Here is a 14,643-nt window from a genome sequence, read left to right on the forward strand (position 1 = left end):
GAGTTTCAGGACTCATTTTCAGGAGGGTCCTGCTATGTTGGGATGTTTGGCTCATTCCATTCATCAAAGTTTGGCTTGTTGTGGGGGGAGAAAGAGACGGAAACACCCCACCACACATAGGATGGGGTGACACCCAATAATCCAATGTAGAGGCAGACCGAAACTGAATTTCTGGTTTCGGATGAATAACCGAAGTTACCGAACACAAGATTGATTAAATATGTCATGATGCAATGCTACTTTAATATAAAAAAAAATCTAGAACTAATCATTCAGAGCCTGCAGTAAGAGTTGCTAAATATCAAATCTTTGGGTGTTACTTACTTAGTAATTATATCCAAACAAACGAATGTTATAGTTAAGGAACAGCAGTTTTTTCCGCATTCTCGCCCAGCAGGTTGATGCTGCGCCTTGCTGGCACCAGAATCGACTTTAGTGACGTCATCCCAGACCGCGTGTTTCGACATTCTTCACGGTGATTAACTGCTCCGTTTATTAACTTTAATTTTCTACTTCACTCAGATTCGTAATTTCGTTATCACTCATTCAATACGGAACTATTAACTAACTGAATATAAATATTGTCAGATTTCGAATCTCAGTACCAACACGCGTGTAGACTGAAGCGAACGCAACACATCAAGCCAAGGCAGGCAGGCGGCTGGGCACAGACAACAGAGGCACTTTGTTGTCGTCCCGCCAAAGAGGCTCCACCCACGGATGGAAATGCAGGCTGGTCGTATATACAATAGCAGACCATGGTTGCGGCTGTAACCTCGCTCCCAAGCTGCTGCTGCTGACGTGCGTGTGTTTGCAGCCTATCGCATAGGATTGCCTAGTGCCGACTCACCGGCCGATAGGCAGAGTGATAGACGTAGCACTAGCGTTATATTCCAAAAATTGATCTTCGGTTGACGACCGAAAGTCAATATCAGTTTCGGCCGAAACCGAAAGTTAAAAATTGACTTTCGGCCGAAACAGAAAGTATGCCGAAAAAGGCCATTTGCCAACTTTCGGCGCCGAAACCGAATTTCGGTCGGCCTCTAATCCAATGACTGTACTTCCATTTCGAGGCCACCACGCACCCAGCCCAAACCCCACAGCACCTGGCTAACCATCGAACATTTTGGCCAACTATCGAACAAAGACGGTCACTGCGGTTCTGTGGCCGTCTGGAACGCTCTTCCTTCCGATAATAGAAAACCACTGCAGCTGTGCACTTTTAAATTGAAATTGAAAACGAATTTCTTAAGAAGTGCTTTTTGCGTTTAGTTTGTTGTCTTTTTCCCCGCACCTCGGATCTCGGATTAGCACGGTTGGCTACGTACTGTGCGAAAGAAGTTCAACATACATACCTGGTATTACTCCCAAGGAGTTTCCCATTCAACTACTAAGCAGGCTTAACTCTCCCATTGTAAATTGAAAATCTTGTTATCCGGTGGTGGGGATAAATGAATCACCCCAACAACCAAACTCCCCCCAAAAAACTAAAACCATCAAATTAAATCACACGCTGTGATCAAACAACCGCCGCCAGCGATGTGGTGTCTTTGTCCAGGAACGGATTGACAAGGGCTGGCTGCACGTCCAACTGAGAAAACGACTTTTAAACAACGGTGGCATGGTTACTTTCAAATATTGCGCACATACATGACAGCATGAAAGAAACGGCGCGACTCTATGCCATGCGACTTCAACTGTGGACCGTGCCTTGTCGTAGTCCGCGCTTGTGCGTGGTTATTTTTGTTGCTGGTGACTTTGTGTTTCGTATCGAAATCGCCTCCAGTGCTGTTGCTGCTGGCGGCAATACAAGTTGTCTAAAAAGTCAAAAGTCTTTCAATGCAGAAGGGGGAACAGCAAAGCTACACGAACGCCGCTCTCGTCATGGCGAGCAGATCTCGACATCGGTGGCACTTTGCCTCTGAACGTATTGCTGCCATACGCCAAAACACACTCGAATATAAGACGCATTATCATGTTGCACGTCTGTACGTTCACTGAAAACGAGCCTCCAGAAGCTGTCGGTAACAATATCAGCGGTTGAAAAGAGGCTCAAAGCAGGGGAAGCGGGGGTGGATGTTGTGAAAGGTGCCATTGTTATTGCTCGCTGAGAACACAGTAAGCAAAACCCACTTCCCAGATTGTTTGCAATTAGGTTGAGCCAAGAAGAGGCCCCTTCGACATTGCGTGCATTGTTCCATCCCCGCCTCCTGTGCACCATCTCGGCAGAGCGGCGGAATGACGACAGGAGGTGCCGTGCTTGCGACGCGCCCTGCCCGAGGTCTCTCCGTGTGTCGCGGGTCTCTCGAATCCGGTTTAGTCACTTTAATAAGCACTGTAAATTATGAGCCTCCTTGACTGAACGTGTGGTTGTTCGCGGCGTTTATGAATTGCCATTTGGCCTTATGATGATGCCACTCGTGTGAGATGTCTCGGGTCAGGGCTAAGATTGAGTAGGTAGTGATTTTTTGTGGTGATTTATGCTATGTTTTTTTTTATCATATCGAACACACACACACACACTTGTGTTAACATGTTTACTTAAGTTGTGCTTCTTAATCGTTTGTTTTGTTTTTGAGTGTGCTTTATTGCGATGGCGTGTGCACTCATGCGTGCTCTAAACTTCGCGGATTACGATCGACTAAGGGGTTAGGTATGTTTGGAATTGTTCGTCAAAAAAAGGCATGCGGCAATTGTGAATAATATTTCCTGCATTCTATCGCACCCACAAACACCCCCCCCCGACCCACCCCGAGCGCACCCTCATCACACACGTGTACACTTAGCCGAGTGCAAAGAGTTGCGCCTGTCGCCTCGGAGTAGGCAGCTCGCTGGTCTCACGCACCGTGCCTTGTCACAGACGCGTCTCTGGGTGAGAGAGAGGAGGAGGAGGACACAGCAACGCTGCTGCTGCTGCTACTCAAAGTTCCTCCAGAGCGTTTGAAAGTGATGGCGAGCCAGGGCAAGAGCTGAGCTGAGCTGAAACGTGCTGGCAGATTTCATTTCAACTATCATCGTCCAAAAGTAACGAAGCCGTTGTTTAAGTAGTGCCTGCTTGTGTTCACTCCTCCACGCTCATCGTCGTATTGGCAAATGCCCTTCTATTTAAAGTTCACACACGCGCGTCTGCAAGAAAACATAGTAACGAAGCAGGTTTAGCAGGCTACATTTAAGTTCTAATATTCACTTTACTTCGCTTTTGGTTATCGACGTCTGCACTGAGTGAAGAAGAGCGATGGCACCGGTGGAGCTGACGGGCGTCTCGGCAGCGCCGCTCCTTCTGTGCCTCCTGCTTCTTGGGATGCTTCTGGGGATGCTTCTCCTCGCTTCTGCGAAGACTCCGGGGAGCGAGCTTCTCCGCGAGGAAAAGGAAGGTTCGCTCGGCCGCTGCATGCAAGGATTCGTCTCTGGTGAGAGGCGTTCGTCATGCACCTGTTTGCTTGTCAACTTTGAGTTTTGGCAGGTGAGAGGTGGCCCTCTGCCAGCCCCTCTCTGCGTGTGTCGTGTGTGGCCGGAGAGCTACACAATGTTTAGACATCGCTTAGAGACACCCACACAATGTTTTTTATGGCTGAGTGACACCCGCAAGAATTTCGACAACAATGAACGTGTTTTTCAATGCTGCATTTTTTTCCCTCTAATCAGGTGATATAACTGTGATTATTCTGATAACAGATATTTTGCATACACACAAGTTTAGTAATAATCATAATCATCATAGGCAACATCCGATTAATTTTCATGTACATCATTATCATCATCCACTATAAAGTGTTCACTCATCATCCATTGTTATCATTCGTCATCATCCATAAATCATGCATCATTGTCCACTATAAACCAGCATCCGTCACCCATCCGTCAATCATCATCACTCGTTGTAATCATCCATCAATCATAAATCACCATCTGCCATACACGAGTCACTAATCACTACCACCACCACCACCATGCATCATCATCCATGATTATCAATATTGTTCATGCCCACTGCTAGATGGAGGCATCTGAATGTTCACATCATCACCACCGCTTCGTGCGGCTGCATCGTTAATTCCACTGCAAAGACAACGCTGGTTGCAATGTGGCAACTCCGACGATGAGTAATGGCAGCCTTTTTGCACGGTGCAAAATACAATTAACACGTTTAACCTGAAATTTACGCGATTCGTCAAATAGCTGCAGGGATATTTTAACACCGTGACATGGAAACGTTCGGACCGTGACGAGTGTCAAAAATATGCCATCTTATGACAGCAAACAGAAGATATACGATCAGACCTCACCTGGCCCGTGTCTCCACATATGAATACAAATATGTTTTAGTCCACCCTCCAATTGGCTTTCCAGACCCATATTATCCAAATATGTGTTCATGTAAGAAGACTGTGGACAAGGTGTCGGCCTTGTGCATCAGTGTCATGTTCCTTCCGTTCGCTCTTGCTCCGTTGTGGGTGGGTAATGCAATCTCTGTTGCCCACGTCCAAGGGCTGAATGGAATCGCATGCACTCTGACATAGCGGACGTGTACCGATGACTTGCGATGTGTGTGCATTTGTTGAAAGGATGGACGACCCATGCTAATGATATCCAGACAACCTCAATATTTCACGTTGTATGCCTCGACATACAAGCATTACATAAATGACGGTAATACTGTGCACACAGGTAACGTGTATAGACTGCTGGTGGTGTATTTGTGTCTGGAGGTAGTGATGGTATAAGCACTTGTGCACTGCGCTAGAAGCCTCGCTACCTGGGTCCGATCCCTCGCCACGAATACTATTAGTAGCAAGCGGTATCTTAACACGTCTTGGGCTCCCATAGGTAGACTCAGCCTTAAATCAGTATCCAGTGGGGTGTGTCAACATCGGCACTGAGGGAACAAAGGTGGTTGTCCTTGATCCTGGTCACGCCACCCCTTAAAACTAAACTATTATATTTTATTTAACAGGTAAGGCCTCGTGAGTAGCTCTTTATCAGAAGTGACCTGGCCACAAATGGGAACTCTGCAAAGTGGCTTCTAGTGTGGAAATGTATAGCAGCCGAATACTCTAAAGGCCCGTCTATAGATGTCGAGAAAACCGGAGGAGGTGGAGAAAAATCCATGCAACCACGGGGAGAGAGACATGCAAATTCCAAACATACAGGCCTCAGGGTTCGCCATTGAACCCACGACCTCCTGTATACCAAGCGAGGTAGTTAACGTCTCACCACTCCTTCGTTGGGACACTTTGGCCTTAATAGGTGCTTGCAAACAGCACTTGCCAAAACAAGGCTGTACGACTATATGGATGATCACTTTCTCAGATGTGTGTTTGTGTCACCAATTTAATGTGCTGCTGTGTGCATACATGAGAGAAGTTCAAAAGCATGGGTATATTTTTGCAATTATCCTCTGAATACTTAAACGTTAGAAGATGTGAATGTTTAATATGGGCAGATCATCACAATGTCCCGTCCTATGTAGTCCTCTCGTAAATAAAATAAAAAGCGCTCAAGCATTAATTATACATTTTATTGCTTTAATTAAAAACAGTCTTGTGGGGTTGAGGAAATTGCTTGGATTGTGCAAAATTAGAATTTCAAATGAGTTTGAGAATATTTAAAAAAGAAAAGATAAACAATGCTTAAAGATGTAATGTATCGAATGTTTCTATTTTTTTAGTTTTTCATAAATTCCACTGAGGGCTTAATTTCGCACTGAATATTTCCAGATCGTCGATATGAATTGGAGTCGGCAGGTTATCGCCACAGGCAGAGGAGGGACGTCTCCTGCGTTTTGTGTGCCGAGTGTGGAATTATTTGCCGACGACCCGGGCAGACCTGGTCGAAATGAATCCCTGATTGTACTGGTACATCGCCATGGGTTTTTATGACCTTCTTTATATTTTCATTAGCCCACCAGCATGATAGCGATCTTCACGGCGAACTACACTACTCATATCCCCTGAAATCAATGATGAAGTTCCCAATGAAATATACCGCAAAATAGAAAATGCCACTTACAAAAAAAATTGAAGCAAAGAAGAGAGATTATGGATACTGCGTGATACATTTCAGGCAGTGTCATCCAAAAATAGTGTCCCTGTAATAACAAACAATACAACACTGTATGTGCACGTATACAGGCACGTAGATTGTATACCAAGGGATATTTGAACTCGTTCCGTAACTCCACCCACCCACCCACCACCACCGTTACCCTCTCACTCATCAACCTTCACTCGCCAACCTGAGTGAAGTATGATCAAACAACCCCCATAACCGACATGGTATGGGGAGGCCTTCATCCAGCAGTAGATTGACAAATGGTTGTAAATAAATAAATATCTAACATCATTTTCTGGAATTACCATTTGGGTAAATAAATTGAAAAAAATTGAATCGAGTTTTCCCCTTTCAAAGGAGCAAATTCCTAACCCTAATGGCGTTGGTCATCAGGAGAGAATCCGCAATCACTGCAGTGTTAGGCAGCAAAATGCAACATGTGCATCAATAGAAAATGTGTAAAGCAGCGATTCACTCAATCACAGCTGCTGACTAATGTGGCTTATATGAAGGCGTGCATGCTATGTAGTTGAGCTTGCTATGGTAACATTTAATGGTTTTTTGGTGGTTGTGGCCAGTGATGGTTGTGATCTTGGTGGGGCTGTTTCTTGTTTTTGATGGCAGTGGCGTTGATGTCCCTCACCGCCGTGTCACTGTTGCCATTCAGGTCCCTTGTGCTGGTGTCACTGGGGACTGCCATGGTACAAACACCATGGCAGATACGGATACCTGATGCACAAATGGAAAATTAAAAACTCTCCAGTGTGTGACTGTGGTCATCCAGAACAGACCGTACAACGTATAACGATGCAATGCCCCGATCCACAAATACGAAGGAGACATCACAGCGATGCACTCTGCTGCTCCTTGACCACCTGAATGTGAAATTTTAGTTGTTGATCTGCGTCCGCATCAGCCATATGAAAGAAGAAGATTGCTCATGCTTTTGGCAGTGTTGGTGGTGATGTTGCTGGCACTCAATGGCATTAACATGACTCACTCTACTGCGGTGCCCAGCAGCGATCATTTAGTTTGTGTTTTATTTCAGTTTGTCTCGTACAGTATATGACAACTTGTGGAATTTTAGTCACATCTTTTTGTGTTTAGTTCATTGTCCTTCCCCGCACCTCCGATTAGTCCGGTTGGCTACGTACGGTGTGAAATACGTTCAATATACATATTAGTCTCTGGATTCCATCTGTCATTCCACTCCTCTATTTGACTATGGCAGTCAAAAATATGGTCCACTCTAAATGTAATTCAATTGCACGGGGGTACAATTAACCTGTACCCTGCCCAATATTATCAGGCCAGTCAATCGTTGAACTCATTCACTTATTTTTTTGTACGAATATAGGTAACTACTACGTTTCATCTTCCTCAAGTTCAAGTTCATTTATTAGGTATAGCCCTGTGAGCCATTCGGCTCTTGAATCGGGTGCAACCGCAACAAACAAAAACAAAAACATGAACAAAAAAAACATCTTAAAGTGAACATGTGGCTGAGTGCAAACAGAAAATCCAAGAAAAGACAGCAAAATATTGCAGAAAAAAAACACCGTACACCAACGCTGTGTGCAAAAATCCCAGTGGGATGCAAGTCAAACAACCAACAACTCAGTGCACTGCTGTCTCTTCTAACGTTCCTGAATGATCTCAGTCCCCATATTCCGCTCAGACGCGTTAGTGACGTCCCGTCGGGGTCGGTCGCGATTGTGTCTTAGGCGGGCGTGGGTCACAGCCATCCTCACACGTGATGATTGCCGTTCACTCATAGCTATTGTTGACTCAAGTTAAATACAATTTGACTGTGCTTACGGACATGTATCCCACCACGTTCGCATAAACACAATTAATACCGGTGTCTGTGTGAAGCTCGGATGTGAAGTGGCATGCAATGTCAATTATTTAGTTCTCTCGAAATCCCTCAACGTGGGTCTATCCCTTCAACACAAAAACAAAACCCGTGTAGCCTTCACAGACTGTTGAGGAAAGTGCTGTTAGCGAGCACCTATGAAGGCCGGCACGACACACGAGGGGGGTGGGTGGCCAACACCACGCCTGTCCGCCTTTGTCTCCCTGGTGGCGATGCTCATACATCACACCAGGTACTCATTGAGGCTGAGCCCACCTAGGGGAGGCCCAGGGTCGCCAGGTTCGTAGCGCAGCGCGCGACCTGCAACACTACCGCTCCCCACTATCCTTTCAACACAAGCACTACCCACACACACACACACAAAGCACACTTTGTTTACAACTATTTTCGTAACTAATTTTCATTCACAAAATGAATACTGGTGCTGATGTGATGCTGCTGCTGCTGATGCTGTCGTGGTGACAATCCTGTGCTAGTGACGACGCTGACGACCCCGCGGCTCTGATAGCGCTGGCTCTGATAGCGCTGGCTCTGAAAGCGCTGGCTCTGATATCGCTGGCTCTGATAGCGCGGCTCTGATAGCGCGGCTCTGATAGCGCGGCTCTGATATCGCTGGCTCTGATAGCGCGGCTCTGATAGCGCGGCTCTGATAGCGCTGGCTCTGATAGCGCGGCTCTGATATCGCTGGCTCTGATAGCGCGGCTCTGATATCGCTGGCTCTGATATCGCTGGCTCTGATAGCGCGGCTCTGATAGCGCTGGCTCTGATAGCGCGGCTCTGATAGCGCTGGCTCTGATAGCGCTGGCTCTGATAGCTCTGGCTCTGATAGCGCTGGCTCTGATAGCGCTGGCTCTGATAGCGCTGGCTCTGATAGCGCTGCTCTGATAGCGCGGCTCTGATATCGCTGGCTCTGATAGCGCGGCTCTGATAGCGCTGGCTCTGAAAGCGCTGGCTCTGATATCGCTGGCTCTGATAGCGCGGCTCTGATAGCGCGGCTCTGATAGCGCGGCTCTGATATCGCTGGCTCTGATAGCGCGGCTCTGATAGCGCGGCTCTGATAGCGCGGCTCTGATATCGCTGGCTCTGATAGCGCGGCTCTGATAGCGCTGGCTCTGAAAGCGCTGGCTTTGATAGCGCTGCTCTGATAGCGCGGCTCTGATATCGCTGGCTCTGATAGCGCGGCTCTGATAGCGCTGGCTCTGAAAGCGCTGCTCTGATATCGCTGGCTCTGATAGCGCGGCTCTGATAGCGCGGCTCTGATAGCGCGGCTCTGATAGCGCGGCTCTGATAGCGCGGCTCTGATAGCGCGGCTCTGATAGCGCGGCTCTGATAGCGCGGCTCTGATAGCGCGGCTTTGATCGCGCGGCTCTGATAGCGCGGCTCTGATAGCGCGGCTCTGATAGCGCGGCTCTGATAGCGCTGGCTCTGAAAGCGCTGCTCTGATAGCGCTGGCTCTGAAAGCGCTGCTCTGATATCGCTGGCTCTGATAGCGCGGCTCTGATATCGCTGGCTCTGATAGCGCGGCTCAGATAGCGCTGGCTCTGAAAGCGCGGCTCTGATAGCGCTGGCTCTGAAAGCGCGGCTCTGATAGCGCTGGCTCTGAAAGCGCTGCTCTGATATCGCTGGCTCTGATAGCGCGGCTCTGATATCGCTGGCTCTGATAGCGCGGCTCTGATAGTGCTGGCTCTGAAAGCGCTGCTCTGATAGCGCTGGCTCTGAAAGCGCTGCTCTGATATCGCTGGCTCTGATAGCGCGGCTCTGATATCGCTGGCTCTGATAGCGCGGCTCTGATAGCGCTGGCTCTGAAAGCGCAGCTCTGATATCGCTGGCTCTGATAGCGCGGCTCTGATATCGCTGGCTCTGAAAGCGCTGCTCTGATATCGCTGGCTCTGATAGCGCGGCTCTGATAGCGCTGGCTCTGAAAGCGCTGCTCTGATATCGCTGGCTCTGATAGCGCGGCTCTGATATCGCTGGCTCTGATAGCGCGGCTCTGATAGCGCTGGCTCTGAAAGCGCGGCTCTGATAGCGCTGGCTCTGATAGCGCGGCTCTGATATCGCTGGCTCTGATAGCGCGGCTCTGATAGCGCGGCTCTGATAGCGCGGCTCTGATAGCGCGGCTCTGATAGCGCTGGCTCTGATAGCGCTGGCTCTGATAGCGCTGGCTCTGATAGCGCTGGCTCTGATAGCGCTGGCTCTGATAGCGCTGGCTCTGATAGCGCGGCTCTGATAGCGCTGGCTCTGATAGCGCTGGCTCTGATAGCGCGGCTCTGATAGCGCTGGCTCTGATAGCGCTGGCTCTGATAGCGCTGGCTCTGATAGCGCGGCTCTGATAGCGCGGCTCTGATAGCGCTGGCTCTGATAGCGCTAGCTCTGATAGCGCGGCTCTGATAGCGCGGCTCTGATAGCGCTGGCTCTGATGGCGCGGCTCTGATAGCGCTCTGTGTCCCAGGCATATCGTGGCTGCTGGAGATGGCGCGCTCGCACGTGAAGCGCTGCCTCTGCCCCAGCAAGGACGACAAGCGGACGCTGGTGGAGGCGCGGCCGCCCGACTACGTGGAGCGCAAGCTGTCCGTGGCCGGGAGCCGGCCCGTCGAGTTCGTGCTGCCCCAGCTGCCAACGCTCGCCATGCGCCAAGTGCACGTGCAGCAACAACAGCAGCATCATCAGCACCATCATCATCAGTATCAGGAGGTGCAGCAGGTGGAGGAAGCTGTGCTATTTGACCGAAGCAGGGATGAGAAAATGATGCGCATTGTTGATGGCAATGGTAAGCAGGGAAGAGAGTTTGGTTGAATACATCAGTGATTATTATTATTTGCGAATTGACATATTTTGAGTTAAATATATTGATTAATAAATGTATAATAGCTGGAAGCTGGTCAATAATCCATGTTTCCTCCCCCTATATTGATTCGTATAAACATGCTTTCATTATTGAGGGTGGTGCGGTGGTTAGTTAATGCACTGCACTCTATGACCCCAGCACTCTCTGTGTGATTCCCAGCCATTTTTAGACATCAGCAGAGAGTGATGTCTGACCAGCGCGATGAAGCTTGGGTCAAGCAACCAACATACTTTATAATTTTATCGTTATTCTTACTATTATTACAAAGGTACGCTTGCAACTTCAGAAGAAAACGTATGTCTGAAAATGTCTATTTTTGTACATTGTGTAGATCAACTTAGTTATCAAAACGTGCAAGCTGTTATATTTTTTTTATTGCAAACATTTTATTTGTGCATACAGCGGAACGGGGTAGGAAAAAAAAACTAATACCTCCGCTTTGTGTTATTTGTTGTGCTGTGCAGTGTCTCGTGAAGAGTGTTTTGGTTCGGTGGCACACTTGATTACACTCTTTATAGCTAATGACAGCCATAGCAAATCGCTCTCGCGCTCTCCCTGAATGGGAAACTTCATTTTGTGCGCTTCACTTCTTTACAAGTGCAGGGCACGAAATGAAAACATTACATCCAGTGTAAAAATGAGGTAACATTGTTCTTGGAAAGAGTCTTTGCACGCAAAGCAGTTTTTGTGATCGAGGGCTGTGCATCTAAAAAAAAATAATTGTACTTTACTATGCTCCAATAACGATGTTCCACACCTTCACCAACAAGCTGCTCTGATCAGAGTGGTGACGTACGACACGCACTGCATGGGAAGTCCCTGATCCACTCGCTGTGGATTGACAAAGGGCTGTTCCATGTACACGTGAGAGATCAAACATCACTGCGCCGCATGATGTGGCCTTCCAACTGTGAATCGGTGAACCATCCTGAACTCTTTCTGCTCTGGGGAAAGGCTACGACTTGAAATGCCTATTGAAAATGTTTTTTTCACCTGTTGAGGAGGAGTGTGCTTTACTTTTTTTTAAATGCCCTATCTGGCTGTCAAGACATCGATTTCGTTCCAACCCCATGTTGCGATACACCCAGTGGGAAGGGTTTGCCACCTTTTGAGGTACAAAACACAAGGACATATTATGGGAATAATAATAATATCTAATAATACCAGAATAGGGGTGAACTACATGCAAGTCCACGTTTTTGTTTATCCAGGTGAGAACTCGAGAACAGGATTAGTCTCATTTGCAAGAGTGACCTGGATCACCAAGATGATTTAAGCAAACAAAAAGTACAGCGATTAAAAAAATATACAGTGGTGTAGTAATTACGTGACTGACAAAACACTGGGACTTTGAATGTTCCGGGAAGATCCACAGGATTTCCAGGACAGCTACTATCGAAAAGGAGGGTATCCTGGTTAAACCAGGACATGTGATGATGGCAATGTTAATAATGAAACGCTGCTGTCTTTCCCCCCCCCCCTCACTCTCCTATCCAAATCAAACAGTGGTTGCACTGCCACTCTTTAGCCAAATGAAGCGTGAACTGGTGGCGGGGACACCAGGAGCTGCCACCATAGGGCCTGCCGGCCTAGGCCAAGATAACCCAAGGCGGCGGCCCAGCTCGCTGATCATCCCACCCATGGGCTCGGGCGCAGCGTCTCCGGGCTCCGTCTCCCGTGGCTCCTTCGCGAGGGCCGCCTCCGTGTGCACGTCCCCCTACAGCCCCAAGCCGCATTCGCCAAGCCCATCGTTTGGCAAACCAAGCCGCTCCTTCAGCATCCAAGGCTCAGGTACACAATGCCCGCAGATTGGTAGGGAATGTGCCTTAGTCCTTGAACATAGGTGGAATGCCAGTTTACAAGAAGAACGCATTTAAATTGAGATTTAAAGCTTTCGTGACTGCAGGGATTCATATTATTGGTTCTTTCGGTAAATTCACGTAGAAGGGAAACAATACGTGATGATTGCTTGTGTTGCAATCGAAACGTCGTGATAATTGTATTTTTGAGATTTGTATTATTTTATTGTTTCCCTTCTACGTGACTTTATCGAAAGAACCAAGAATAAGAACATACTTATCTCAATTCTTTACATCGGTATTGTACATACTAGACGTATACTTTGCTTCTAAGTGTGCATAAAAAAACGGGATAAAATTAAACACTGCTCTGTCGCGCTTCGTGCAGTTTCGGAGGTCGCCCACACGGCACAGAGTACGATGTCCAAGTTTTAGAGATTCAAAGTTTGTGATCACTACTGCATATATCTGTGAATTTGGTTTTATTAACATATATGCTGACCACAGCGAATGAAATGCCCATTGTAATGCTGTACTTTTGTTGTGATGTTTATGTAAAAGGAGATCTGAAAGTACTGAATGTTTTTGGATGTTTTGGAAACTTCAGACAATTTCACTTACTTCCTTCAAATGTTTGCACAAAAACTGTGCCTTCTGAATGTCACTGAATTGGTTATGCTCATAGCAATTCGTGCACTTTCCAGCTATTGCACTAAGAGGCAGAAGGAGGAATACATGGATCATAGAACATGCAAACTACGGACAACATATTGACTGTGAATACACATTTAGTGGGCTTGAGCAAGACACATCGCTAGATTGGATGGCAGCTGAGGAACGAGAATGGTGAAGGAATGGCAGCCAAAGAAGTGAACTCGCCTGAGGAGGACGATAATTGCAGAGGTGGAGCAATGCGATTAGCTCATGTAAAGCAGCAAGAGATGGAATGTTGCATTGCAGATCTGTGAGAGACGTGGTGAAGAAGTGGGGGCAGGCCTTCATGGAGAACAAATAAATGTACTTACGTCATGATTGTAACATGCAAACACGCACTCGCTTTGTTTACCGTTCCCACGCAGAGTGGAACCTGCGCATTGGCTCACCGGGTGCCTCCAGCAAGCGGCTGCTCAGCAGGCAACTCTCGGTGCCTCTCACGATGCATCCGCAGTCGCCCACGCTGGGGCAGCTCTCCCCTCTCGCAGAGGTAATGCGTCTCCAGCCAGTTCAACGTATGTAAGACAACATAGGCCAATTATATACACGTGTAGCTAATTTGTAATTTACTTATATACCAAATGCCTGTACCACCTAGCTGCAGTGGCCTGTGCCCCAAGCCCCCTCCCCACACCGACCCCCCTTTTGAAGGCTCAGCCCCCCCCTTTATTAATTGTTAAAGTCAAGTGAGAAAAAATGTTGGTGCAATGTTTAACACCGGTGGTGATTTTTATTTTTATTGTTCGATTTTTCTTTTCTCACAGCATGCGTAGTAATAAATTACATCTATAGATAGTATTTTTTTCTCTCATTGCGTAGAATTTTCCATGGTTATGCTTATGAGTATAGATTTGTGCAAGAAAGGCGCCGCGTGTTTAAGCAACAACAACACGACTTGACTTGACTTCCAGCAAGGTGCTCAAAAGTGTTGCACGTGACAAAAAATAATAACCCATTGGCCAAAGGGGAGAAACAACTAAGAAGCAGAGGAGCTCATTTTGACAACCAAATGCATCGTGTAGATAGACATATATGAGAGAAAATCTTTGCCATAGTAGGCGAATAACTAAATTCAATGCAATGTATTTTTAGCACAGTTATTGGAGATTGGGCTTAGGCCATCAACTCACTGCCACGGAGAACCCAGTTGCGTTTCCAGTGGCTATCAACAGGATCTCAGAGTTTAGTGCCCTGACCCCTGGCCCTCCGAGGATACCGTTGGAAGATGCATGTTTCAGAGAAGCCCTTTAATGCACTTCCTCTGCCTTCTCATCAATCTCTACACCTCCAATTGATATATATGAAATGTAATATATATCCATTATATATAAAATATTTTTTTGTATAATATATATAAC

The 14,643-nt window shown here is 47.2% G+C and overlaps 1 protein-coding gene across 1 annotated transcript in view; it reads left to right on the forward strand.

Moving 5' to 3' along the window:
• Positions 1 to 2,809: 2,809 nt before the first annotated feature.
• TC2N (tandem C2 domains, nuclear) overlaps positions 2,810 to 14,643 on the forward strand; it is a 41,714-nt gene continuing 29,880 nt past the window's right edge. The window contains exons 1-4 of the mRNA XM_078602268.1: positions 2,810 to 3,410; positions 10,377 to 10,694; positions 12,279 to 12,563; positions 13,651 to 13,775. Of these exons, the coding sequence (XP_078458394.1) occupies positions 3,236 to 3,410; positions 10,377 to 10,694; positions 12,279 to 12,563; positions 13,651 to 13,775 (903 nt within the window). The 5' untranslated portion in view covers positions 2,810 to 3,235. The remainder of the gene's footprint in view (positions 3,411 to 10,376; positions 10,695 to 12,278; positions 12,564 to 13,650; positions 13,776 to 14,643) is intronic.

Source organism: Lampetra planeri, chromosome 18, assembly GCF_965212315.1.
Source record: "Lampetra planeri chromosome 18, kcLamPlan1.2.h2, whole genome shotgun sequence".
Classification (NCBI taxonomy): domain Eukaryota; kingdom Metazoa; phylum Chordata; class Hyperoartia; order Petromyzontiformes; family Petromyzontidae; genus Lampetra; species Lampetra planeri.